Raw genomic sequence first — 25,397 nt, 5'->3', positions numbered from 1 at the left:
ATAAATGTCAAATAATTACATTACCAAGTGAAAAGATAGCATAAAAGGTGTGCTAATAAATAATTATAAAACATATAACATGAATCAACCAATTATTAAACAAGTAAAGCAAAGTGACAAAGTCCATGTACACAGTCAGGCAAACGTAATCCAAATTGTAGAAAATCAAACAATGTGATCCTGAAAAAAGTCTGTGGCGGTCTAAAAGATTTTTTACATACAAAGTGAATCCCTCCACCGTGAAAAATGGCAAATAGCCGGTGTTGAGCAAATCTTCTGTGATGGCACCTGTGTGTGTGCAAGCCTCTCACCTTACTGCTGTAAGGTATACAGCATGAATCAATCACAGGTGACAGTCTTCAGTGGTTCCCTCTTGATTTAATGACATAATCCTTCTCTGATGGTCTCAATATGCTGGGGTTAATGCACAAAAAAAAAAATGCCCATAGCAAAATCCCATTAAAAGAAGGGGGGGGGTGGATGTGGCAGACAAATATGGTCACTTTTTGAATGTGAAAATAGGCAACAATCTACTGGGCTTGTATGCTTCCATCCAATCTTGGTGACGCTTATTGTCCAAAACCCTTCACTAACTGGCTCGGTGTGTGGGGTTTAAACATGGGAAAGAGAGATGCCCATAGCGTAATCCCGTTTAAAAAGTTAAATAGCAACCTGCAACAAACCACGAGCGTCGCACTCGTATCCTTCCATCAAATCTTGATGATACCTATTGCTCCAATCCTGATGCGTGTCGTCACATCAAGTGACTTCATCAGGGAATGTGACGACCACAACAATAAGGATATGCGCTCACACCTCCATGTTATAAGAGGACTAATAGATCAGCGTTACTAACTCTGGATTTTCATTTTCTTTTTTAATTCACTAATCGCTTTTGGAGGATTACTGGTAAATTGTTTACTGCATATGTTGTGTGTGTTATTTTGTTTCACATACTAATTGAAAAGTTGAAAAAGGGAATAGTTTTGGGTAGTCTCACTCATAATGCTGCACAATTTATGTTTTTTATAAATGTGTGTTGCTATAAACTTATTTTTTCAGGATTGGATAGTTTCTCCAGTGGCCCATCCATTAGGGCGCACGGGTGCTGCCCCCCCATCTCTCTCTCTCTCTCTCTCTCGTTCTCTCTCTCTCTATCTCTCTCTTTATATATATATATATATATATATATATATATATATATATATATACACACAGTATCTCACAAAAGTGAGTACACCCCTCACATTTTTGTAAATATTTTTTTTTTTTTTTTATTCCAACACTGAGGAAATTACACTTTGCTACAATGTAAGGTAGTGAGCTTACAGCTTGTCTAACAGTGTAAATTTGCTGTCCCCTCAAAGTAACTCAACACACAGCCATTCATGTCTAAACCGCTGGCAACAAAAGTGAGTACACCCCTAAGTGAAAATGTCCAAATTGGGCCCAAAGTGTCAATATTTTGTGTGGTCACCATTATTTTGCAGCACTGCCTTAACCCTCTTGGGCATGGAGTTCACCAGAGCTTCACAGGTTGCCACTGGAGACCTCTTCCACTCCTCCATGACAACATCACGGAGCTGGTGGATGTTAGAGACCTTGCGCTCCTCCACCTTCCGTTTGAGGATGCCCCACAGATGCTCAATAGGGTTTAGGTCTGGAGACATGCTTGACCAGTCCATAACCTTTATCCTCAGCTTCTTTAGCAAGGCAGTGGTCATCTTGGTGTGTTTGGGGTCGTTATCATGTTGGAATACTGCCCTGCGTCCCATTCTCCGAAGGGAGGGGATCATGCTTGGCTTCATTATGTCACAGTACATGTTGGCATTCATAGTTCCCTCAATGAACTGTAGCTCCCCAGTGTCGGCAGCACTTATGCACCCCCAGACCATGACACTCCTACCACCATGCTTGACTGTAGGCAAGACACACCTGTCTTTGTACTCCTCACCTGGTTGCTGCCACAAACGCTTGACATCATCTGAACCAAATAAGTTTATCTTGGTCTCATCAGACCACAGGACATGGTTCCAGTATTTCATGTCCTTAGTCTGCTTGTCTTTAGCAAACTGCAGGCTTTCTTGTGCATCATCTTTAGAAGAGGCTTTCTTCTGGGACATCAGCCATGCAGACCAATTTGATGCAGTGTGCGGCATATGGTCTGAGCACTGACCCCCCACCCCCTTCAACCTCTGCAGCAATGCTGGCAGCACTCATACGTCTATTTCCCAAAGACAGCCTCTGGATATGACGCTGAGCATGTGCACTCAACTTCTTTGGTCTGCTGTATGGTCTTGGCCACCGACCTGCAGCTCAGTTTCAGGGTCTTGGCAATCTTCTTATAGCCTAGGTTATCTTTATGTACAGTAACAATTCTTTTTTTCAGATCCTCAAAGAGTTCTTTGCCATGAGGTGCCATGTTGAACTTCCAGTGACCAGTATGAGAGAGTGAGAGAGATAACACCAAATTTAACACACTTGCTCCCCATTCACACCTGAGACCTTGTAACACTAACGAGTCACATGATACTGGGGAGGGAAAATGGATAATTGGGCCCAATTTGGATATTTTCACTTAGGGGTGTACTCACTTTTGTTGCCAGCGGTTTAGACATTAATGGCTGTGTGTTGAGTTATTTTGAGGGGACAGCAAATTTACACTGTTATACAAGCTGTACACTCACTACTTTACATTTTAGCAAAGTGTAATTTCTTCAGTGTTGAAAAGACATGAAAAGATATAATAAAATATTTACAGAAATGTGAGGGGTGTACTCACTTTTGTGAGCTACTGTGTATATATATATAATTATAGATAAAAGAGGGCATGAATGAATAAGTATGAAATGTAAATGAATTGATGAAAGAGTGGGGGAACGGGTGGGTGGGAACCCAGAAACGAACCAAGGATTAATGGAGGAGGAGGAGGGGTATATATAGCCCTCAGACTCCTCCTACAAATACAGTCTAGCCTGCGGCCAGCCTTCTAACTTGTAGTCAGAGTGTTCACTTGGAAATGCGATAATCCTAACTACCAAGACCTGAGGTGTGCCTTGGCCTGGCTGGACAGTATGCCTAAAGGAGGGAAAAAAGAGACACAAAGTAGGCGTGATGTGAAGCTACAATGAAAGGTCAGCAACAACCATCAGTCCAGAAAATAGCAAATGCCCTGATAAGAAGGAAAGGGGCGTACGTAACTGCTAAAACAGTAGGATCTCCAGCGCCCCATGTACCTGATGATAAAGAAGGGACCCCCTGTTCAGGACCTACGAAAGTTGCCTCCGATCCTGACAGATAACCAGAAAAGGGGTTTAGGATATGAGCCTAATTAGGAAAGAAACCTGGACATGAGAACAAACTATTTGTAGTGAGAGGACGCATGGAGAAATGGGGAAAGGGAGAAAGAGCTGACCAGAGGAATATTGCAGAGAAGAACATGTACTTGATCTGACACCGTTACTGTGGTACAGAAATATGAACACCAACCCCTGGCTTGTCCATCTATACTAATTATGGGGAAATTGTGAGTGTAGTAAAAGGGGAACCTAGAGCACTAAATGGGAACCGTGCCAAAGGTGGAGACAGGAAGTCTGACCGTTAACTGGTAGCTGGCCAAAGAGAACATCCCTGACTAACTCTGAATACGCCTAACCTGGCATAGAGAGGGTGAGCTACAAAAAATGCACAGACTGACAGGAGTTTGTAGGGGTCTGAAATGGTGGTCACCTGATAGCTACTTGAAGTGTTGGCAGAAGAGGCCAAATTGCAGAGGCAATATGCAGCGAAAGCCATAGACATGAACCTATGAAACCTTCCCACCCTTGGTAAAAGCCCACAGAATACTCTGGATAAAGAACCATGGGCAGATTGAACACCTGTGACCAGGCTTGCACCCAGTACCACATGCCACTGTGAAGAAATTCCAGTATCACCTGCCGGCGCCCTGAGAAGAGCAGGAGCCGGGGTCGCAGCTGACACCTCCGCTCTAGCCGAGCGGGCTATGAACCCCTCCATCCTAACTAACAATTGTATCATGGACTTTGAGAGCGCATTGAGTACCGCGTGAAAACTGGAATAAGAATCATGCATGGAAACATGTAATGCGCTGGCGGATGGAAGATGTTGGGACGGAGTTGAGAATAACAACCTAAAAAGTACTGCCCCCCCGGCTGAGGCCGGGAAAGGGGTACCAGTGATAAAACCCAGCTATGAGTTTGGTAAGGTTCCACCCCTTGATGATGGAGTGCTGCCATGCACTGAACCCTCATGTGGCATAGGAGATGAATGAGTCTTGTAGCTTCCGAAACACGCGACATGCCCTGATCCAAGGAAACACAAACTAGAGAAATGGGAACAGCCAACCCACAACACCCCTATGTACCTAACAAGTATGAGGATGTAAGTGCAGAAATTACAAGACCAACAGCGCATGAATGTGAACCTAATGACACCACCCTAGTGTATGCAATGAGCGAGCCCGAGCCACCTGCGGCACCATGACAGGTAATTAAAAACGAACACTCAGGGCTGAGGTACCCACAGACTGTGGTGGGTAGTAGTAAAGGTGTATTGGTGAACGTGCATGTGTGACGTATGGTATACGGGCGAGAAGATTGTGGGACGACAATCAATTAAAAACTAAACCTCAGCATGTATGGATCCGTAGACGTGACAGACCCTGGATGTGAGCCCTAGCTAACAGGAATGCTACGACAGGAAACAGACAGGTAGCAAACTGAGCCCTCAGGGCTAGCGCACCCACAGACCATAGTGGGTAGTTGTACAAGTGTAATGAAATGAACGTGCATCATAAGACATGTGTTATGGGCGAGGAGATTGTGGACAACAATCATGGAAACGAAACCTCAGCCCATATAGATCTGTAGACGTGAAAGATCCTGAGATGTGAGCACTGCTAACTAAACCCAGGTGTACGAAGTACACTGAACTAAAAGGTACGATGACATGGAAACAATGAAGATGAAACGGCTATTGGTGTATGCCATGGCTGTATGGCACCGGCAAGCCACGACAGAACATGCTGGACTGCTATGACAGAAATGCTATGACAGAACCTGTTGGACATGACCGCTATGACAGAAAAGCGCTGAGACCGACCATGCTAGGACAGCACCCATGTGACAGAACACGCTACGATTGGCACGATATGACTGAATACGTAGTGACAGCCCCGCTAAGACAGAACACGCTATGACAGGAATGCTGTGACTGGAAACATGACAGCACCCGCTGAGACTGCAAACATGACAGCACCCGCTTAGATTGGAACGCTGAGACTGAAAATGCTGTGACAGAACCTCTGTGACTGGAAACGCTATGACCGAAATGCTATGACTGAAAAAAAAAAACGCTGTGACAGGACCTGCTAAAGCGGAACCTTCGTAACAGAACCGCTGACCGTAGTGACAACCTGCTGTGGCAGACTTGCGGATAGAACCGCTGAGGACAGAACATGGGAGAAGCGGGCAGCCCCCTCATGGAGCCGGATCAGCACGAGGAACAGAACCCAGAAATGAACCAACAAGGATTAATGGAGGAGGAGGAGGGGTAAATATAGCCCTCAGACTCCTCCTACAAGTACAGGCTAGCCAGCCTTCTAACATGTATATATGTGTGTGTGTGTGTTTTTTTTCCCTTGTCTCTCTCTCCTCTCTTTCTTCTCTTCCCTCCTTTCTCATGCTCTCCTCTCTACTACTCATTTGGGTTGTAAAGTGACTGTGTAGATAAGGGGGAATAAAGGAGAGGTGTAGATAGAGAAGCAGGGAAACTCACTGCCATGTAGCTGTGAACAAGCTCTGCTCTAGTCCTGAGGGGGAGGGGCTGTCAGAGAGGAGTGCAGAGCGCGCAGGGTGAGAGAGAGAACAGCAAGGCATCATGGGATTCAGGAAGTCACACAGGACAAACGTCCTGTGTGAGAAGGTACGTTTAACCACTTGCTGACCGCCGCACGACGATGTACGATGTACAATGGCACGGGCAGGCATAAGGATTTATATATAAGTCCTTGCCTGCCCGCGGGCGGGGGGTCCCATCGGCCCCCCCCTCCGGTACCCGAAGCAATCAGCTTCTGTCCAGGAGCGATCAGACGTGAGGAGGAGGCCATCCATTCGTGGCCCCCCCCCTTGCGATCGCTCCCTGCCAATGAGAATCTTCCTCTGCCTCTGTATACAGTAGTAAACAGAGGCAGAGGAAATGATGTAATCTCTCCTCGGCTCGGTATTTTCCGTTTCAGCGACAAGGAGAGAAGACATCGATGTGAGTGCACAAACACTACACACACAGTAGAACCTGCCAGGCATACTGTCACCCCCTCCCATCACCCCCCGATCACCCCCCAATCACCCCCTCCATCACACTGACACCAAGCAGTTTTTTTTTTCTGATTACTGCATTGGTGTCAGTTTGTGACAGTTAGTGTGGTAGGGCAGTTAGTGTTAGCCCCCTTTAGGTCTAGGGTACCCCCCTAACGCCCCCTAATAAAGTTTTAATCCCTTGATCGCCCCCCGTCGCCAGTGTCACTAAGCGATCATTTTTCTGATCGCTGTATTAGTGTCACTGGTGACGCTAGTTAGAGAGGTAAATATATAGGTTCGCCGTCAGCGTTTTATAGCGTCAGGGACCCCCATATACTACCTAATAAAGGTTTTAACCCCTTGATTGCCCCCTAGTTAACCCTTTCACCAGTGATCACCGTATAAGTGTTATGGGTGACGCTGGTTATTTAGTTTATTTTTTATAGTGTCAGGGCACCCACCGTTTATTACCTAATAAAGGTTTAGCCCCCTGATCGCCCAGCGGTGATATAACTTAGGTTTTAGGGTCAGATAGGGTCTGCGTCGCCCCAGGCAGCATCAGGTTAGCGCCAGTACCGCTAACACCCACGCATGCAGCATTCACCTCCCTTAGTGGTATAGTATCTGAACGGATCAATATCTGGTCCGATCAGATCTATACTAGCGTCCCCAGCAGTTTAGGGTTCCCAAAAATGCAGTGTTAGCGGGATCAGCCCAGATACCTGCTAGCACCTGCGCTTTGCCCCTCCGCCCGGCCCAGCCCAGCCCACCCAAGTGCAGTATCGATCGATCACTGTCACTTACAAAACACTAAACGCATAACTGCAGCGTTCGCAGAGTCAGGCCTGATCCCTGCGATCGCTAACAGTTTTTTTGGTAGCGTTTTGGTGAACTGGCAAGCAGCAGCCCCAGGCAGTGTCAGGTTAGCGCCAGTACCGCTAACACCCACGCACGCACCTTACACCTCCCTTAGTGGTATAGTATCTGAACGGATGAATATCTGATCCGATCAGATCTATACTAGTGTCCCCAGCAGTTTAGGGTTCCCAAAAACGCAGTGTTAGCAGGATCAGCCCAGATACCTGCTAGCACCTGCGTTTTGCCCCTCCGCCCGGCCCGGCCCAGCCCACCCAAGTGCAGTATCGATCGATCACTGTCACTTACAAAACACTAAACGCATAACTGCAGCATTCGCAGAGTCAGGCCTGATCCCTGCGATCGCTAACAGTTTTTTTGGTAGCGTTTTGGGGAACTGGCAAGCACCAGCGGCCTAGTACACCCCGGTCGTAGTCAAACCAGCACTGCAGTAACACTTGGTGATGTGGCGAGTCCCATAAATGCAGTTCAAGCTGGTGAGGTGGCAAGCACAAGTAGTGTCCCGCTGCCACCAAGAAGAAGACAAACACAGGCCTGTTGTGCCCATAGTGCCCTTCCTGCTGCATTCGCCAATCCTAATTGGGAACCCACCACTTCTGCAGCACCCGGACTTCCCCCATTCACATCCCCAACCAAATGCAGTCGGCTGCATGAGAAGCATTTTCTTTATGTCCTCCTGAGTACCCCTACCCAACGAACCCCCCCCAAAAAATATGTTGTGTCTGCAGCAAGCGCGGATATAGGCGTGACACCCGCTATTATTGTCCCTCCTGTCCTGACAATCCTGGTCTTTGCATTGGTGAATGTTTTGAACGCTACCATACACTAGTTGAGTATTAGCGTAGGGTACAGCATTGCACAGACTAGGCACACTTTCACAGGGTCTCCCAAGATGCCATCGCATTTTGAGAGACCCGAACCTAGAACCGGTTACAGTTACAAAAGTTACAAGTGATATATGCCGAAGCATGGGGGCAGCAGGGGTGGAGGAGCGATCTGCTCCTACCTTTTGCGGGAGAATATGCTTCGGCATATATAAATGGTGCATGTATGCCCATCATTAGAAGTGGGTGGATGAAGGGAGGTATTCTAATGGTGGGCATACCCACCGATCAATCTCTTTTTTTCGTTCAGCCCACAGGCTGCATGAAAAAAAAAAGATTACAATATATGCCCAACAAGGACCAGCAACGTACTGGTATGTTGCTGGACTTTGAGTGGTTATACCAGAATGATGCCTGCAGACTTAGATTTCGCCGGATGTAAACAGCACCATTGGGAAATTGGGAAGGCATTTTATCACACCGATCTTTGTAAACAGCAATTGCATCATGCATGTGAGGTATCACAGCGAAGGTCAGATCGAGGGCAGTAATTTTAGCAGTAGATCTCCTCTGTAAATCTAAAGTGGTAACCTGTAAAGGCTTTTAAAAGCTTTTAAAAGTGTATTCAGTTTGTCGCCACTGCACGTTTGTGCGCAATTTTAAAGTGTAACGAGCCCCTTGCTCGCTCGGTTCCACTCTCCCGACACTCCTCTGCAGCTATTAAATCAGATTGCAACGTCTGATGGTTCAGTCATCCAATACTCCGGGATTAGAACTACAGCTCTGTGCCGTTCTAACCCAGTTGTGATAGCTCAGAACAAACACCAGGCAGGCTGTATGTAAGTTCAACCAGGAATCTCTTTTATTGCAAAATACAGGCTTTTATACACTCAAAGTGGAGGTGCAGACCTCCTGCTCATATTACTCTAACAATACAGCTGTAACCTAATTAACCTTAATTAACATGAGCTAATTAACTAATCCCTTTAGACAGCCTAGATGACTCAGACATGACTGTTAGGCCAGACTGGCCGTCTTGTAGTTCAGAAAATCCAATCAACATTATCACAATCAACATAGATTCTTCTTCACACAATAGCAGAGTTAATTAACACAAATAACAATGGGGATCTAATGACTCTTAGATCCCATACTATAGACTTATTTACAATACACATTTTAGCAGACAATAGACAGACAGGTGTTGGAATTTACATCAGCATCTCCTAACAGTATCTGTCCCAGCATTATGAATCAGCCACTATTCCAATATGGCAAATCCAGGGTCCCCAGAGTCTGTGTGTCCTAGGGGACCAGGACCCGAATCCACAGGAATACCACCTCAAAGGTCCCCAGGCATACAGCTCACAAAGAGCACCGTTCCCCCAAATGCAAGGGCCCACGATCGATCGGCAAGAGGCTAGCATACAGTCCCCTCCAAAAGTCTCTCTCCTGGCTAGGTCTGTCACATTTCTCCCCTTTTGGCAGGAGACTAACACAGGAGGAGACCCCAGACGGGTTGACTCCGAAGTTAGTCAGTAGTTCCAGTCCTCTAATGCCTGTACCCACACAGTACCCCAAACAAATTGTTCCAAACAAAACATTACTCACCCAGCCAACCTCTGCCTCTCTCAGAGAACATATCTGCCGCTGGGGAGAGGCCTGGTCTGGCCCTTCTCCCTGGAGTCCTTTCTGCCGCTGGAGAGAAGACAGGGTGTCTGGGCTCACTCCGTCATGCTGTTGGGGATCTGGGCCGACTGCCCAGCATCCCTGGGGTATACAGGTGGAGACTGAAGTCCCATCCACCTTCACAGGAAATCCATCCTCTGTTAGTTGAGGGCAGAGGCCAGCAGTACTCGGCCCTGTTGCCAGCCCTTCTGCTGGAAACCCCACACCATCTGCTCTGGCTAACTGTTGGGGAGGGACGACGAACACCTCCCCTCCCTTCTCCCCCTGTATCCTGATCAGCTACTGGGAAGTGACCACCTCCTTGTCACCCTGAGCCTCCGGAACCACCGCAGGTGTAGGGCAGAGATCTTGGACCCTCTGTCCGGTTGCCAGCGCTTCAGCTGGGGGAGTTCCTTGTAACTTCACAGATACTTCTGTTGGTGCTGGGCAGAGCATAGTGAAGTTTGGCCCTAATAACAGCTTCTCTTCTGCTGGAGGCTCACCAGGTTGTTCTTCCTCAGCAGAAAAGTCTATCAAATCCCCTGTCTCTGCAACTGGTGTCTGGGGATAAAGGTTCACCATCTCCTGTCCCTGGAACCCAGAAGATGCTATCAGTGCTGGGCATAGCACAGTGAAGTTTGGCCCTAATAACAGCTCTTCTTCTGCTGGAGGCTCACCAGGTTGTTCTTCCTCAGCAGAAATGTCTATCAAATCCCCTGTCTCTGCAACTGGTATCTGGGGATAAAGGTTCACCATCTCCTCTCCGTGGAACCCAGAAGATGCTATCAGTGCTGGGCAGAGGTTAGCAGAGCTCTGCCCTGTTGTCAGCACTTCAGGTTTGGGGATGGCAATCTTCAGATTTTCCACTGCCGATTCTCTGGCATTCTGCTGGACAGGCACATTCCTCCATCCAAGATCATCCAATGCAGAAACAGGTTCATCAAGGTCAGTCAGCACTTGCTGCATCCGCCATAAGACCTCCCCCTCCATAGCTGCGGGTGCAGGTTGGCAAAGCACACCGTTACTCTGCCACATTGTCAACTCTTCAGCCAGGATTTCAGAGTTGTCAACTGGTATTTCATGATAGTCCCAGGCAAAGGGAGCACAACCCTGCTGCTGAGCAGAGTCTAACAGCTGTTTGTAGGTGATCTCCAATTCCCATTCCTGAACGGCCAGAAACTCCAAATCTTCCTGTGCCCAGTGCACTTCTGAGACATTCAGTCTCCGTTCTCTGTGCTCCATTATTTCCTCCAAACGCCACTCCCGATCACTTCCAAAGTGAGGGTCCCTGGACAGCCTCCAGTATAACAATCCCAGGCCATCGTAGTCAAAGCCTTCCGTGGGGCTGTCATCCGCTGTCCATGGGCACACTTGGGCTACATACCACTGGAGGGCTCTGTAGCTCTCGTCCAACCGCATTTCTGCCCGGATCAGCCTGCTTAACTCGGCTGTCCACTCCTGGTTCAGCTGTTCCCCCAAAAACAGCATTCGCACTTCATACTGCGACCAGTACCTCACATGGATGGAGGGGAGAACTTTTCCCTGGTGTCTCTGCTCACGGGCTAGCGCTTCCTTCCAGAGTTCACAGCGCATAGAATCAAATCATCCTAGCTGGACCTGCTCTGATACTGGTCCTCTGTGCTGTATCTCCTCTCGCAACCTCCTTCTGAATTCCTCATCCACGGTGGCTGGTATTTCTCCTCTCCTGCTATCCTGCTACCTTGGATCCAGGTGATGGTTTGGATGTGTTCACGGCAAGGAAGCACAATCCCACCATTCCCTCCACGGCTCTCAAGTAAGTCTTTCAGCGTGGCTCTCCTGCAAGCTGGTTTGGAGTTTCCCAGTAACTGGAGAGCAAATCCCACGGCTGCCAACCAATGTAACGAACCCCTTGCTCACTCGGTTCCACTCTCCCGACACTCCTCTGCAGCTATTGAATCAGATTGCAACGTCTGATGGTTCGGTCATCCAATGCTCCTGGATTAGAACTACAGCTCTGTGCCGTTCTAACCCAGTTGTGATAGCTCAGAACAAACACCAGGCAGGCTGTATGTAAGTTCAACCAGGAATCTCATTTATTGCAAAATACAGGCTTTTATACACTCAAAGTGGAGGTGCAGACCTCCTGCTCATATTACACTAACAATACAGCTGTAACCTAATTAACCTTAATTAACATGAGCTAATTAACTAATCCCTTTAGACAGCCTAGACGACTCAGACATGACCGTTAGGCCAGACTGGCCGTCTTGTAGTTCAGAAAATCCAATCAACATTATCACAATCAACATAGATTCTTCTTCCCACAATAGCAGAGTTAATTAACACAAATAACAATGGGAATCTAATGACTCTTAGATCCCATACTATAGACTTATTTACAATACACATTTTAGCAGACAATAGACAGACAGGTGTTGGAATTTACATCAGCATCTCCTAACAGTATCTGTCCCAGCATTATGAATCAGCCACTATTCCAATATGGCAAATACAGGGTCCTCAGAGTCTGTGTGTCCTGGGGGACCAGGACCCGAATCCACAGTAATACCACCTCAAGGGTCCCCAGGCATACAGCTCACAAAGAGCACCGTTCCCCCAAATGCAAGGGCCCCCGATCGATCGGCAAGAGGCTAGCATACGGTCCCCTCCAAAAGTCTCTCTCGGCTAGGTCTGTCACATAAAGCATGTCATGTTTGGTATCCATGTACTCGGCCTAAGATCATCTTTTTTATTTCATCAAACATTTGGGCAATATAGTGTGTTTTAGTGCATTACAATTTTAAAAAGTGTGTTTTTTCCCAAAAAAATGCATTTGAAAAATCGCTGCGCAAATACTATGTGAAAAAAAAAATGAAACACCCACCATTTTAATCTGTAGGGCATTTGCTTTAAAAAAATATATAATGTTTGGGGGTTCAAAGTAATTTTCTTGCAAAAAAATAATTTTTTCATGTAAACAAAAAGTGTCAGAAAGGGCTTTGTCTTCAAGTGGTTAGAAGAGTGGGTGATGTGTGACATAAGCTTATAAATGTTGTGCATAAAATGCCAGGACAGTTCAAAACCTCCTCAAATGACCCCATTTTGGAAAGTAGACACCCCAAGCTACTTGCTGAGAGGCATGTCGAGTCCATGGAATATTTTATATTGTGACACAAGTTGGGGGAAAAAGACAAATTTTTTTTTTTTCCTTGCACAGAGTTGTCACTAAATGATATATTGCTCAAACATGCCATGGGAATATGTGAAATTACACCCCAAAATACATTCTGTTGCTTCTCCTGAGTATGGGGATACCACATGTGTGAGACTTTCTGGGAGCCTAGCCTCGTACGGGACTCCGAAAACCAAGCACCGCCTTCAGGCTTTCTAAGGGCGTAAATTTTCACTCTTCACTGCCTATCACAGTTTCAGAGGCCATGGAATGCCCAGGTGGCAAAACCCCCCCAAATGACCCTATTTTGTCACAAAGTTTTGAAAATTGAAAAAAGAAAAAAAAAATTTTTTTCTTGTCTTTCTTTATTTTCAAAAACAAATGAGAGCTGCAAAATACTCACCATGCCTCTCAGCAAATAGCTTGGGGTGTCTACTTTCCAAAATGGGGTCATTGGGGGGGGGGGGGTTGTGCCACCTGGGCATTCCATGGCCTCCGAAACTGTGATAGGCAGTGAAGAGTGAAATCAAAAATTTACGCCCTTAGAAATCCTGAAGGCGGTGATTGGTTTTCAGAGCCCCGTATGCAGCTAGGCTCCCAAAAAGTCTTACGCATGTGGCATCCCTATACTCAGGAGAAGCAGCTAAATGTATTTTGGGGTGCAATTCCACATATGCCCATGGCCTGTGTGAGCAATATATCATTTAGTGATAACTTTGTGCAAAAAAAAAAAAAAAAAATTGTCACAACATGCCCCTCAGCTAATAGCTTGAGGTGTCTACTTTCAAAAATGGGGTCATTTGGGGGGGGGGGGGGTTGTGCCATCTGGGCATTTTATGGCCTTCAAAACTCTGATAGGTAGTGAGGAGTGAAATCAAAAATTTGCGCCCTTAGAAATCCCGGAGGCGATGATTGGTTTTCGGGGCCCTGTACCCGGCTAGGCTCCCAAAAAGTCCCACATATGTATTCAGGAGAAGCAGCTGAATATATTTTAGGGTGCAATTCCACATATGCCCATGGCCTGTGTCAGCAATATATCATTTAGTGACAACTGTCAACTGTTTGTAAATTTTTTTTTTTTTTGTCATTATTCAATTACTTGGGACAAAAAAAATTAATATTCAATGAGCTCAACATGCCTCTCAGCAATTTCCTTGGAGTGTCTACTTTCCAAAATTGGGTCATTTGGGGGGGTTTTGTACTGCCCTGCCATTTTAGCACCTCAAGAAATGACATAGGCAGTCATAAATTAAAGGCTGTGTAAATTCCAGAAAATGCACCCTAGTTTGTAGGCGCTATAACTTTTGCGCAAACCAATAAATATACACTTATTGACATTTTTTTTACCAAAGACATGTGGCCGAATACATTTTGGCCTAAATGTATGACTAAAATTGAGTTTATTTGATTTTTTTTATAACAAAAAGTAGAAAATATCATTTTTTTTTTGAAATTTTCGGTCTTTTTCCATTTATAGAGCAAAAAATAAAAACGGCAGAGGTGATCAAATACCATCAAAAGAAAGCTCTAGAGATTTGTGGGAAGAAAAGGACGCAAATTTTGTTTGGGTACAGCATTGCATGACTGCGCAATTAGCAGTTAAAGCAACGCAGTGTCAAATTGTAAAAAGTTCTCTGGTCAGGAAGGGGGTAAATCCTTCCGGGGCTGAAGTGGTTAAGGGTAATCTAAATGCATCCTTTGAAATACCTACAACCGGAAGTAGCAGCTTTGCAGGGACTAAAGATAATGAAAGGAGCTGCTTTTTTAAATCTACACAGTTCTTATTGTAAATAGGGGCCCCCTTATCTGAAACATAGGAAGTTTTTTAAAGATGACCTAACCCTTTAAGCTGCTGACTTTGCCAGTGCTTCCTCTGTTTTTTTTAATGTTTTTTTTAACAGGACTTGGTTGTCCTGGGACCCAAAAAACCTTGATGCTAAAGCATATGATTCATAACTGAAAGCTTTCTCATTCTCATTTAATCTTCAGAGAACCCAAAGCTTCAATACTTTCCTCTTATAACAAATGTTGTCAATATGGAAAGGATAAAACTTACTGTTGTGCAGTAAGTTAAGTGGCATAACAATTTTTGCAGGTTGTTGGGTATACATCTTTTTTTATATCTAATAACTATTATTATTTCATTATTGTTATTATTACACTGAAATTTGACTATTAATATTGTGTCCCCTTCTTAAATTTCAGGTACTAATGGGAATCTTTCAAGTGGGATTTATTTCCGTGTACCTGTCAGACTCCTTGCTTAGTGGATTTGCAACAGGTGCATCATTCACAATCCTTACATCTCAAGTAAAATATCTTTTAGGCCTAAGTTTACCACGTGTCGGTGGAATTGGCTCTTCCATCTGTACTTGGATTCATATCTTTGAGAACATTCACCTGACCAACATTTGTGATCTTGTTACCAGCATTTTGTGTCTTTTAGTTCTGATTCCAACCAAAGAACTCAATGAATGCTTCAAGTCCAAGCTCAAGGCTCCAATCCCTGTCGAACTATTTGTAGTTGTCGGGGCCACTCTTGCCTCCCACTTTGGTCATCTCAAAGAAAACTATGGCTCAAGCATTGCAGGGGAGATCCCTACTGGATTTCTAATGCCAAAGCCACCAGAATGGAACCTTGTTCCCAATGTTGCATTAGGGGCTTTGTCCATTGCAATAATAGGATTTGCAATCACGGTCTCCCTCTCTGAGATGTTTGCTAAGAAACATGGGTATGAGGTCAAGGCCAATCAGGAAATGTATGCTATTGGATTCTGCAATATCATCCCATCATTTTTCCATTGCTTTACCACAAGTGCTGCCCTTGCCAAAACACTAGTTAAAGAGTCTACTGGCTGCAAAACTCAAGTCTCAGGAATCATGACCTCTCTGGTCATTCTCCTTGTCCTCTTGGTAATAGCTCCTCTTTTCTATTCACTTCAGAAATGTGTTTTGGGTGTCATAACCATAGTGAATTTAAGAGGTGCCCTCAAAAAATTTTTAGATTTACCCAAGATGTGGAAAGTAAATAAAATAGACACTGTCATCTGGCTGGTTACCATGTTTTCATCTGCATTAATTAGCACTGAGCTCGGACTTTTGATTGGCATTGCATTTTCTATGCTCTGCGTCATTATAAGATCTCAAACATCTATATCATCTTTGTTAGGTAGGGTGGAAGCTTCTGAAGTTTATGAGTCTATGGCTGTCTACCAGAATCTCAACACCACCAAAGGTATCCAGGTTTTTCGATTTGAGGCCCCGCTGTATTATGTGAACAAACAATCTTTTAAATCAGCACTGTATAAACATGTTGGAGTGGACCCGGTTTTGGTTGCTTTAGCAGAAAAGAAAGCAGCAAAGAAGAAAGAGAAGCTAAAAAAGCAAGAAGGCAGCCCTGCTGAGATGGAAACTTGTTTGCAACTCTACCAGGAGCAAATGCCCCTACATTCCCTAGTTATTGATTGTAGTGCAATTCAGTTTATAGACACAGCAGGCCTAAACACTTTGAAAGACGTCCTAAAAGATTATAATGACATTGGCATTCGTGTTTTGCTAGCTCAATGTAATATGTCTGTGAGAAATTCACTTAGAAATGGTGACTATTTTAAAAAGGAAGAAGGTACCATGGCATTTTACAGCATCCATCAAGCTGTGCAGTTTGCACTATATGCACAGGAGCAAACAGATGCTTGTGTGAATGGGTCAGCTGTTTAACTACACATCTGCATTGAAGTTCCAGCAGGTGGTGCTGTATGTTAAATTATGTACTACAAAAGTGGGCAGTGAATACACAAACTAAGGCAAGGCACAATTACTTTTAAACTTGATACAGTATATATATATAAAATAGTTAACAAAGAAATTCCAACCCTGACTTCCTACAGTTTTTTCAAATGTCACAGCATATAAATAAAGTGGAACACAGACAGCAATTAAAACTGGGACAGAGGCTATATTCTACCTCACACTGTTCAAACTTGGAAAAAATAACTGGCTAGAGTTCCACTTTATTTACAGTTAATTCTTTATCATCTGGGTACTTTGAATAGCACCTTGTCACACTTGGCTATGGTACATCAATGGAGATCAGCCACTCAGTGGGCAGTTGAAGGAATTGTACATGCACTTGGGTTCTGATCTTCAAGCTCCGCTTTTACCACTGATGAGGCATCTAAAGGCCTCTGTACGTGTTTGTTAAAAATTTTGCAGACACTCTGGAACCCGTATTAAAATACCATAAACAGAAGTAACTACTCTTGACAGCCATGTAGGAATGCACTTATTGCTTGTCATTGCATCACAAAGGTTTCAATAACATCACTGCAGCCATGAGGCCAAAGGCAAAGCTGTAGAACCTAAAGCACATTATGCATATTTGACCGATATAACAATCATTCTGCGTTATGTGAGCCTTCAGGATGTATGTCACTTAAAAACTTGGGCATTATTGTCGTCCTATTAACAAGCTAGCACCCAGTTTTAAGATCAAATTGCAGATTGTTTAGTTATTCAGTCTTTAAAAACAAAATGGTTGAATTACTAAAGACGAAAAAGTTGTTCTCTTTACAAGGGAATTTTTCCTAGGCTGAATGTGGTAAAAATTCACTTTGCAAAGAATAGCTAGCCAAATGCAAGGAAAATTAAAACAATATTTTTGCTTGCATAAGATTGGTTGATGGAAGTCAGCATAGCTTTACCTCATTCGCTAAGCAAAAGTGAAAATTCTCTTGCAAAGTGAATAGTCTATTAACTTTAGCCGATCAACCCCGATATTTCATTTTATTGATTGTTTGAGACCACAAATCTGTGATATTACGCCAGTGTGTGGGTGAAATATTCAGTGGGGAGATTAATACGACTGAAGCAGAGAGAATCTGGAGGAAATGTGCATGGCAAGCAATCAGCATCAATCTTCATCTTGAAAATAAAAGATAGAAGCTGACCATGCATTTGTTGCATATGCACATCTGTTCCATATTCTGGCCGTTAAAGTTTTGATAAAGTCCCCTCAATCTGTCAGTAATGCATCAACATTTTACTCTGACTGTTTACTCAGGACTGTTCAACATACATGTTCATTAAGATATTATTTTTATATGCACTTACTTGATTTTCATTGAATTTAAATTATTTATGTGTCATTGCATAATAGTTGCAGGGCTCAATTCACAAAGTTTAATACAAGGATAGGACTTGTATATTAAACATGTAACTGCATTTTTAAAAATTTAATTGAACTAAGCACACAGATTTAACTGTTACTTTCAAGTCATGCTTTGAACGATAACTGTGACGGTTGCCAGTAGTTGATCAAATGTGCAGCACCATGACATCAACTGTAGATCAAATAAAGGTTAAAGTGGAAATCTGACCTAAAAAAACAAAAACATTTGGTAAACATGCAGGATTTTTAATGCAAAAGAGACATACTGGGGGAGATTTACTAAAACTGGTGCACACAGAATCTGGTGCAGCTGTGCATAGCAGCCAGTCAGCTTCCAACTTCAGCTTGTTCAATTAATCTTTGACAATAAAACCTGTAACCAGCTTCTGTGTGCACCAGTTTTAGTAAATCTCCAACACTATTAACTGCTGGTATGTCCTGTACACTGAATTGTGCACTCACAGCTCAGTGTACAAATTGCACCAATGTCGAGATGAACGAACTCCCATGTGTGGGAGTGATGTCGTTTTGGCTGGGCCAATGAAAATGGTCAAAGATCAGAAACTGATCCAGCCGAAGATGACAGCAGCTGGCGGGGAGCTCCGGGACACTGCAGCGCTGGAGTGTAGGTAAGTATAGTTCCACTTTAGGATGGCAGCTTTCTTGGCTTTAAAGCATAGGATGGGTTAGTTTCAGTTTAACTTAAGATAACTGTCAATTTTCAAAAAAAGGTATCCTTATTCTTGATTTGTGAACTTTTTTGAATAATGAGCATACTAGTACCCTTTTCTCTGATGTGAAAAAAAATGATAATAGAAAGGTGATTCATTTTAGAATTAAATGTATAAATATAGAGACTTCACAAACTGCGTAACACCATCCCAACAGCTATTGTATGTCTACAGGTATATAAAAAATCATGACTTGCCACAACTCGAAATCATTCAGCACATGTTACATTTAAATAATTATTTTGTATGATTATTTTAAATACCACCTCTTTAAAGGACTTGAGAATCTGTTGTAGTCTGATATTATATTTAGGGCTATGCTAACCAGTCCCAATGAACTGGTAATGTACAACTAAATGAGACACATGGCCATTTTAGAGCTCATGCTAAATTTCCTGACTCCAAGGATAAACATCACAGATCTACTGCACCTTCTTTAAACTGCTCCAGTTAAGATAGAAATCACCATTACATTTACATAATCAATTGATGAGCATTTGGTGTTAGTTTGCCTGATCTGCAGCAATGTATGAAATAACTGTTATTAACTGCTTATTCCAAGAGACAGAGATGACTGGGATGAGACCCACTCTGGTTTAACCTGCCAGCTCCAGCAGCAATATTTCCTTTCTCTTCACCCCTTAGCTCTGGGGTAGGCAACCTCAGCCTTCTAGATGTTTTAAAACTACATAGTCCTATGAGAGATTGCAAGACCTTAACAATCAGAGGCATGACTCCTAGAGGCAGAGACATGATGGGATTTGTGGTTTCACCACAGCTGGAGAGCCAAAGTTGCCTACCCCTGCCTTAGCTGCTCCATTTGAGATAAGAGAGTAAGTCTTTTGCAGGCTCCAAGTGGTGAGTTTACAGAGTGATGGGAATTGTGTCACCTCCTCCTTGTGGCAGGACTGGGTGTCTGAGTGGCCAACCAACATTCATCAGTGCTGTCATGTGACAGGAAGGTGGAGTTAGTTACATGCCCCCCATACCTGGTAGTACTCCCAGCTGCTAAACCCAGTGAGGTTGGAGGAAAGGCAGTGTAGTATAAGTAGATGGTGGGACCAACATTAAAGCATACTTTTTGGTGTGCCCTGCATGGGAATAGCACAGATTCACTTTAAATTGCTTTCTACACATAATAATGTTTGCCTTGAATACCAAACTCTAAAATGCTTTACCTTGTTATTAAAATCATGCATGAACTCCTTACATTGTGAAAGCTAGCAGATCTCCAAATGGTTATGCTAAGTTTTTGAAAACTAGTGTTTTTGAAAACCACACATATCTATATATATACACATTCTTTCAAGCGCAGTGTCTCAAAAAAAATGCCTGAATAAATAAAAATCAGTCTCTTTTTGGTAAAATTGTTACCTTGTAAGGCTACTTGTACAAAGCCTTGCAGTTTTGAGAAGGACCAAAAAAGCTGCCTATGCACTATGCAAATTCAATTAATGGGTGGCCCCCCAAGGAAGCCAAGCAGAAAGTTGTTGGCCGAACATCAGCTACATCCAATCACATGTAGTCACTGTTTTGTATTTTACCAGCCAGTGAGACAGCTGTTAAAATACAGTAGGCACTGTATAGTACAGATAGAGGAATCGGTGAAATTTGTTTTTTTGTTCATTCTGCAGGCTGATCTTAAAAAAAACAACAATCTATCAGTGTATGACCAGCTTTAGATTTGTATACATAGATACACTGTAGCAGCGTACTTGCTGATTAGATTTTTCGTATTGGAAAAGTATCAGTAAAAGTATGTTCAATCATTTTAAGGCAAGAAAGTTGTTGCTTTTTCTCTGTATTTTATCAGGCCTTGAATCAACTAGCAGGAAGAAATGGAATATGTGTGACAGAATGTGGCCCCTAAAATGGCAAATGTTAGACCCAAAAACGAACCTGAAATGGTGACTTTGGGTTAATGTCTCAGTCTCCTAGACATAATGTGGATCTATACTCAAATATTTATTTATTTATTTATTACAGGTATATTAACTTTGTTATTTATTTAGAAGAAGCACATGTTTCCTCCAAGTTCAGTCTCTCAGAATCCCCAGCTATTTCCCTCTAGAGAGAATGCAAAACAAAAAGCAAAGATGTTAAAAGTCTTGCTATGGTAGATCAAAAGGGCTAAAAACCTTATTTTAATGGAGAAAACATTATTGCAGTTGCCATTTATTGCTGACTGCATGTCTGAAGGTCTATGAATGTGGTCACTTGATCCCTGCTGAAGGGACATTTTAGCCAGTTTTAACTTTCTTCTGCCTCTGATCTAAAATCATGTGATCAGGTACCTAGACTTTACGTTTTTTGACCAGTTCTGGAAGGATCCTGAAGCAGCATATGTAAAAAGATAGGCATTTCAGCCTATTTATTTATCAATTCCAGTAAGAATGTTAATATAGCTCGAATGTAATACTTAGATATGGGTCTACTGTAATGAAATGAGTGTTGCCTCTCTGGATCCTTTCCCAGGTGCCCAGGCAGACCTTTAACTAATATACCTGCATAGTTATAATATATTATATGCTGTTACATCAAATATAGTAAGGTTGCTTATAACTTAGGCATTATTATAGGAATTATTGCTTTTTTTATGTGCATGCCAATGGGAAGCTATATGTGAAAAGTGGGTTGGATCCTGGAGTTTGGCTTTAAGCTAATAACCAAAGCAAGTCCTTAACTCGCACTCTCACCCAGCGCTTAAACCCCAAAGCATAACTTTAGACTTAAAGAGAACAAGTCATCAATGGGCCTTTGTAATTAAATCTGAATGTGACATTAATCCATGATGCAGCTCCAGCATTTGGGACAACCTCATACAAATTTATGAGGGCTTAGTGTGTAGGTGCATCCAGCGACAAAAAGGATTTCTGCCCAAAGTGAACAGTGCATAGGATGCGGCTATGCTACAGGGTACAGGGGTAAGTAAGAATCTGGGGAGGGAAGTGTTAGTGTACTGTTTCAGTACTGTTTTTTTTTACTTTAAATTGTCCTTTAAATTTGTTTTTTTTAATTAGGTTCAATTTGTTAAACATCACTTATGAGCCTTGCAATTGGGCGGGATGCAAGTTGGCCTCCATTGAGGTTTTACAGCCTGACACTGAGTTTGTATTTCTGCTCTGACTGAAAGAGAATACTACTAAATACTGGGCACATAAGCAGTCAATTCCCAATTACCAGTACTATCACATTGGAATCAGTGACACCCCCCCCCCCCAATAGGAAAGTACCAGGTATTTTTCATTGCTGCCTGAAGTAAAATATAGAGGTGAGGAATTGAAAGGGGAGGCATGGGCTCTGGGTTGCCATTAAAGTAAACCTGTTCTATTTGGCAAAGGTTGTGTTTGCTTTAAAAAATACATTCTTACAAAGCCACATACTTAGCTGGTTGTCTTTAAACCTAACAGTTAAAATAAAATTGCTAACCCTTGACCCTAACACTGACTTAAAGGATACTCCACTTTTGTGGAAAAAATAATATAACATCTAGAATTACTACATATGCCATATTGTAATTGAATGTTGTTAAAAATGTCCTTTCCGTTATTGCAGCGCTGTAATTCTCTGTAAAATGCAATGCAATATGGCAACCTGGAGGCATTCTGTACACTGTCGGTGTATAGAAAAAAACATCTCCAAAAATGTAATTTCCTACTTGAGTACATGGCTCACTGATTTTCCCAGTAGTCTGCAGATACAATAAGATAGAAGTCAGATTTTAGGCATCTCTGCAACAAAAAAAATAATTTTTGGTGAGCTACTCCCTGAAGGTTAATTACGTTTAAAGGGATGTAGACCCTGTAGCTTTTCTCATCAGAACACTGAAAGTACAACACCTGATTATAATGAACCAGGCCCTCCAATTCAGAAACCAAATCCAAATCAGTAGCCAAAGATCCTGGTCAACAGAATCTTCAGCAAAAGTTTGTTAAAATACTTACAATGTGCATTGATCCTCCAGAGGGGATGTTTTTTTTTCTCAACAAAATTGGAGTTACTCTTTAACTTAACCCCTAAACGAATGCATAAAACTGAACTCCAGGCAAACCGCTAAGTACACCAATAATTATGAAATACACACATGTGAGCAGGCACATCTTTTATGCCATAAGATGTAATTCTGTCCTTGTAATGCATCCACTGCTGTTGGACAGTGCAGCCAAGAGGATGGCACCACTTTGTTGAGGAATATAATAGTGCAATTTCCCTGCACACGGCCTGCTGCTTATTCAGTGAAGGAGCAGCAACACACTGATAAGTGATCACTTCTGCTCATTCTACTCTCTCTCCCTATTGCATGTTTCCTGTTAGCACATGTACATGCAGGAGAGCCTGATTGGCTTCTAGTGCTGCCCCTCCCTCACCTAATCTGAATGCTGCTATGCAGGAAATGATACCAAGTTGGATGCATGTGATAATATGTTTAACCACTTCAGCCCCAGAAGATTTACCCCCTTAATGACCAGGCCATTTTTTGCAATACGGCACTGACGTTCTTTTTTCCCCACAAATAGAGATTTCTTCTGGTGGTATTTGATCACCTCTGCGGTTTTTATTTTTTGCGCTATAAACAAAGAAAGAGCAACCATTTTGAAACAAAAAAACTAATTTCTTTTACTTTTTTCTATAATAAATATCCAAAAAAAAAAATTAAAATAAAAAAGTCTTCCTCAGTTTAGGCTGATATGTATTCTTCTACATATTTTTGGTAAAAAAAAAATCGCAATAAGTGTATATTGATTGGTTTGCACAAAAGTTATAGCGTCTACAAAATAGGGGATAGATTTATGGCATTACTAACCGCATAACTGCGGCGGCTGGTCCTCAAGTGGTTAAAGTAGTTGTAACCCCAAAAAAAAGAGATCCTGTTCCCTTTTAGCAGATTAAACAGCACAGTGCTTGTGCTGCCCCTTTCTAAGCTGTAAAGACCTGGTTGATCCTGGATGTTCCTGTGTCCCCCTCTATGTGCTGACCACAGTAATCATGTCTGCTGATCCCTGATTACAGTGGTCAGTTTATGTTGCTCCATCATCCTGCTGCTCTCCTCTCTCCCCCTCCCCTCCCTCCCTGCCTGTCAGCTCCTTTTTTCTGGGTGAGATGCCCCACCCCTCTCCTCCTGCCGCTATTAGTAGCTGGCAGTAAAGTTAAATAAATATTACTGCCAGCCCCTCTGTTTTATCAAGACATAACACACTGTGTACCTGTTAGTGTAATACGATGTCTGTAATTACCTTATCTCAGATATTTTCTGGCCGGTCAAGTAACCTCCGCCCACTCTCCTCCTGGCCATAAAAGATCTGAGTAAAGGTAATTACAGCCATTGTTTTACACAACAGGCAATGTGTTATGTCTTGATAAAACAGAGGGGCTGGCAGTGAATTTTTTATTTGACAACTGTTTTAATTTTTCAGGGGAATACGCAAGTGCCTTACTGCGGCATTCAAACATGCCGACTGAAATCAATGTGATTATATGAACACTTACATGAACAAATTTGCTATAGAGTATCCGTGAGAACTAGATATTGTACTCCTGAGAATTTACCTGTATTTATACATAAGCTGCCTTTGCTGAATTCCTTTTATAAAATATTAGTTGCTGACACATGAAAAGTATCTAGAATGTAAAGTTATGGCATACTCATTTTGGGTCAGTAACTCCAGCCAGGAAAGCCAGGAAACCAGCATTTTAATAAGAAGTTTAACAACGCCTTTTATAGATTATATATTTTTATTATTCATAGATTTATATAAGAATACACTATTGAAATAGTTTAATTATATAGTATAATGTTATGTAAAAGCTCCTCTGAAATTGATTGTACTATCTATTTTCAATAAAACTGAATTAGTAATTGATTTTTTTAAATTAACTAGCTCAGTGACTGTGAGCTTGTCAATCGTATTTCAGTCATGATAAACTGTAGCAATACAAATAATATTTTTACAAAAAACATAACTCTAGACAACAAGATTCAGCTGCATCTGTTCAGACTAATAGGCCAAGCTGTTAATAATATCATTATTTTTTATTAGAATAAAAAATGTAGTTTTTAAATTATATACTTTCTTATAGCTTACATGTTACATGAACTGCTTGTTTTGAAGTTTTGAAGCATAGCACTGCAAATATTTTTTTGTTTTGTTATAGTTGTCATTTCATGTGTGCCTTTAAAAGAATAAAATATTTTATATGTATACCATTTTAGAGTACGGATTTCTTCTTATTATATGATCATAAAGGACTGAACTCTTTACAGAGTCAATGCATCCAAAGCTGATATGCCAGTTTTTCATAGATGTTGTATAGCAGGCATGTCAAACAAGATGAAACAGGGTCCTAAATTTAAAGGGTAAAATTGTCTAACATGGGCCGCATTATGTCTACTGAGCAGTGGCGGCTGGTGCTCAAAATTTTTGGGGGGGTGCAAACAAACTGAAAAGTTCTGAAAAAAAAACCCATTAATCGCTGCTACTGTGCTATCAAACGCAGCCACTGTGGCCATCAAACGCAGCCACTGTGCCAATCAAACACAGCCACTGTGCCATATCAAATGCTCCCACTGTGCCATAAAATGCTGCAACTATGCCATCAAATGCTGCCACTGTGCCCCATCAAATACAGCTACTGTGCCCATCTTATGCAGCCACTGTGCCC

General features: G+C 42.6%; 1 protein-coding gene across 2 annotated transcripts in view; it reads left to right on the top strand.

Moving 5' to 3' along the window:
* Positions 1-24,942, top strand: part of SLC26A2 (solute carrier family 26 member 2) — a 112,809-nt gene extending 87,867 nt beyond the window's left edge. For both annotated transcript variants that reach the window (XM_073620558.1, XM_073620559.1), the window contains exon 3: positions 15,045-24,942. In XM_073620558.1, the coding sequence (XP_073476659.1) occupies positions 15,045-16,556 (1,512 nt within the window). In that variant the 3' untranslated portion in view covers positions 16,557-24,942. The remainder of the gene's footprint in view (positions 1-15,044) is intronic.
* Positions 24,943-25,397: the final 455 nt, after the last annotated feature.

The sequence above is a fragment of the Aquarana catesbeiana genome, linkage group LG03 (genome assembly GCF_042186555.1).
Source record: "Aquarana catesbeiana isolate 2022-GZ linkage group LG03, ASM4218655v1, whole genome shotgun sequence".
Classification (NCBI taxonomy): domain Eukaryota; kingdom Metazoa; phylum Chordata; class Amphibia; order Anura; family Ranidae; genus Aquarana; species Aquarana catesbeiana.
The sequence above is the reverse complement of the archived record's forward strand: the minus strand, read 5'-3'. Positions and strand labels throughout refer to the sequence as shown.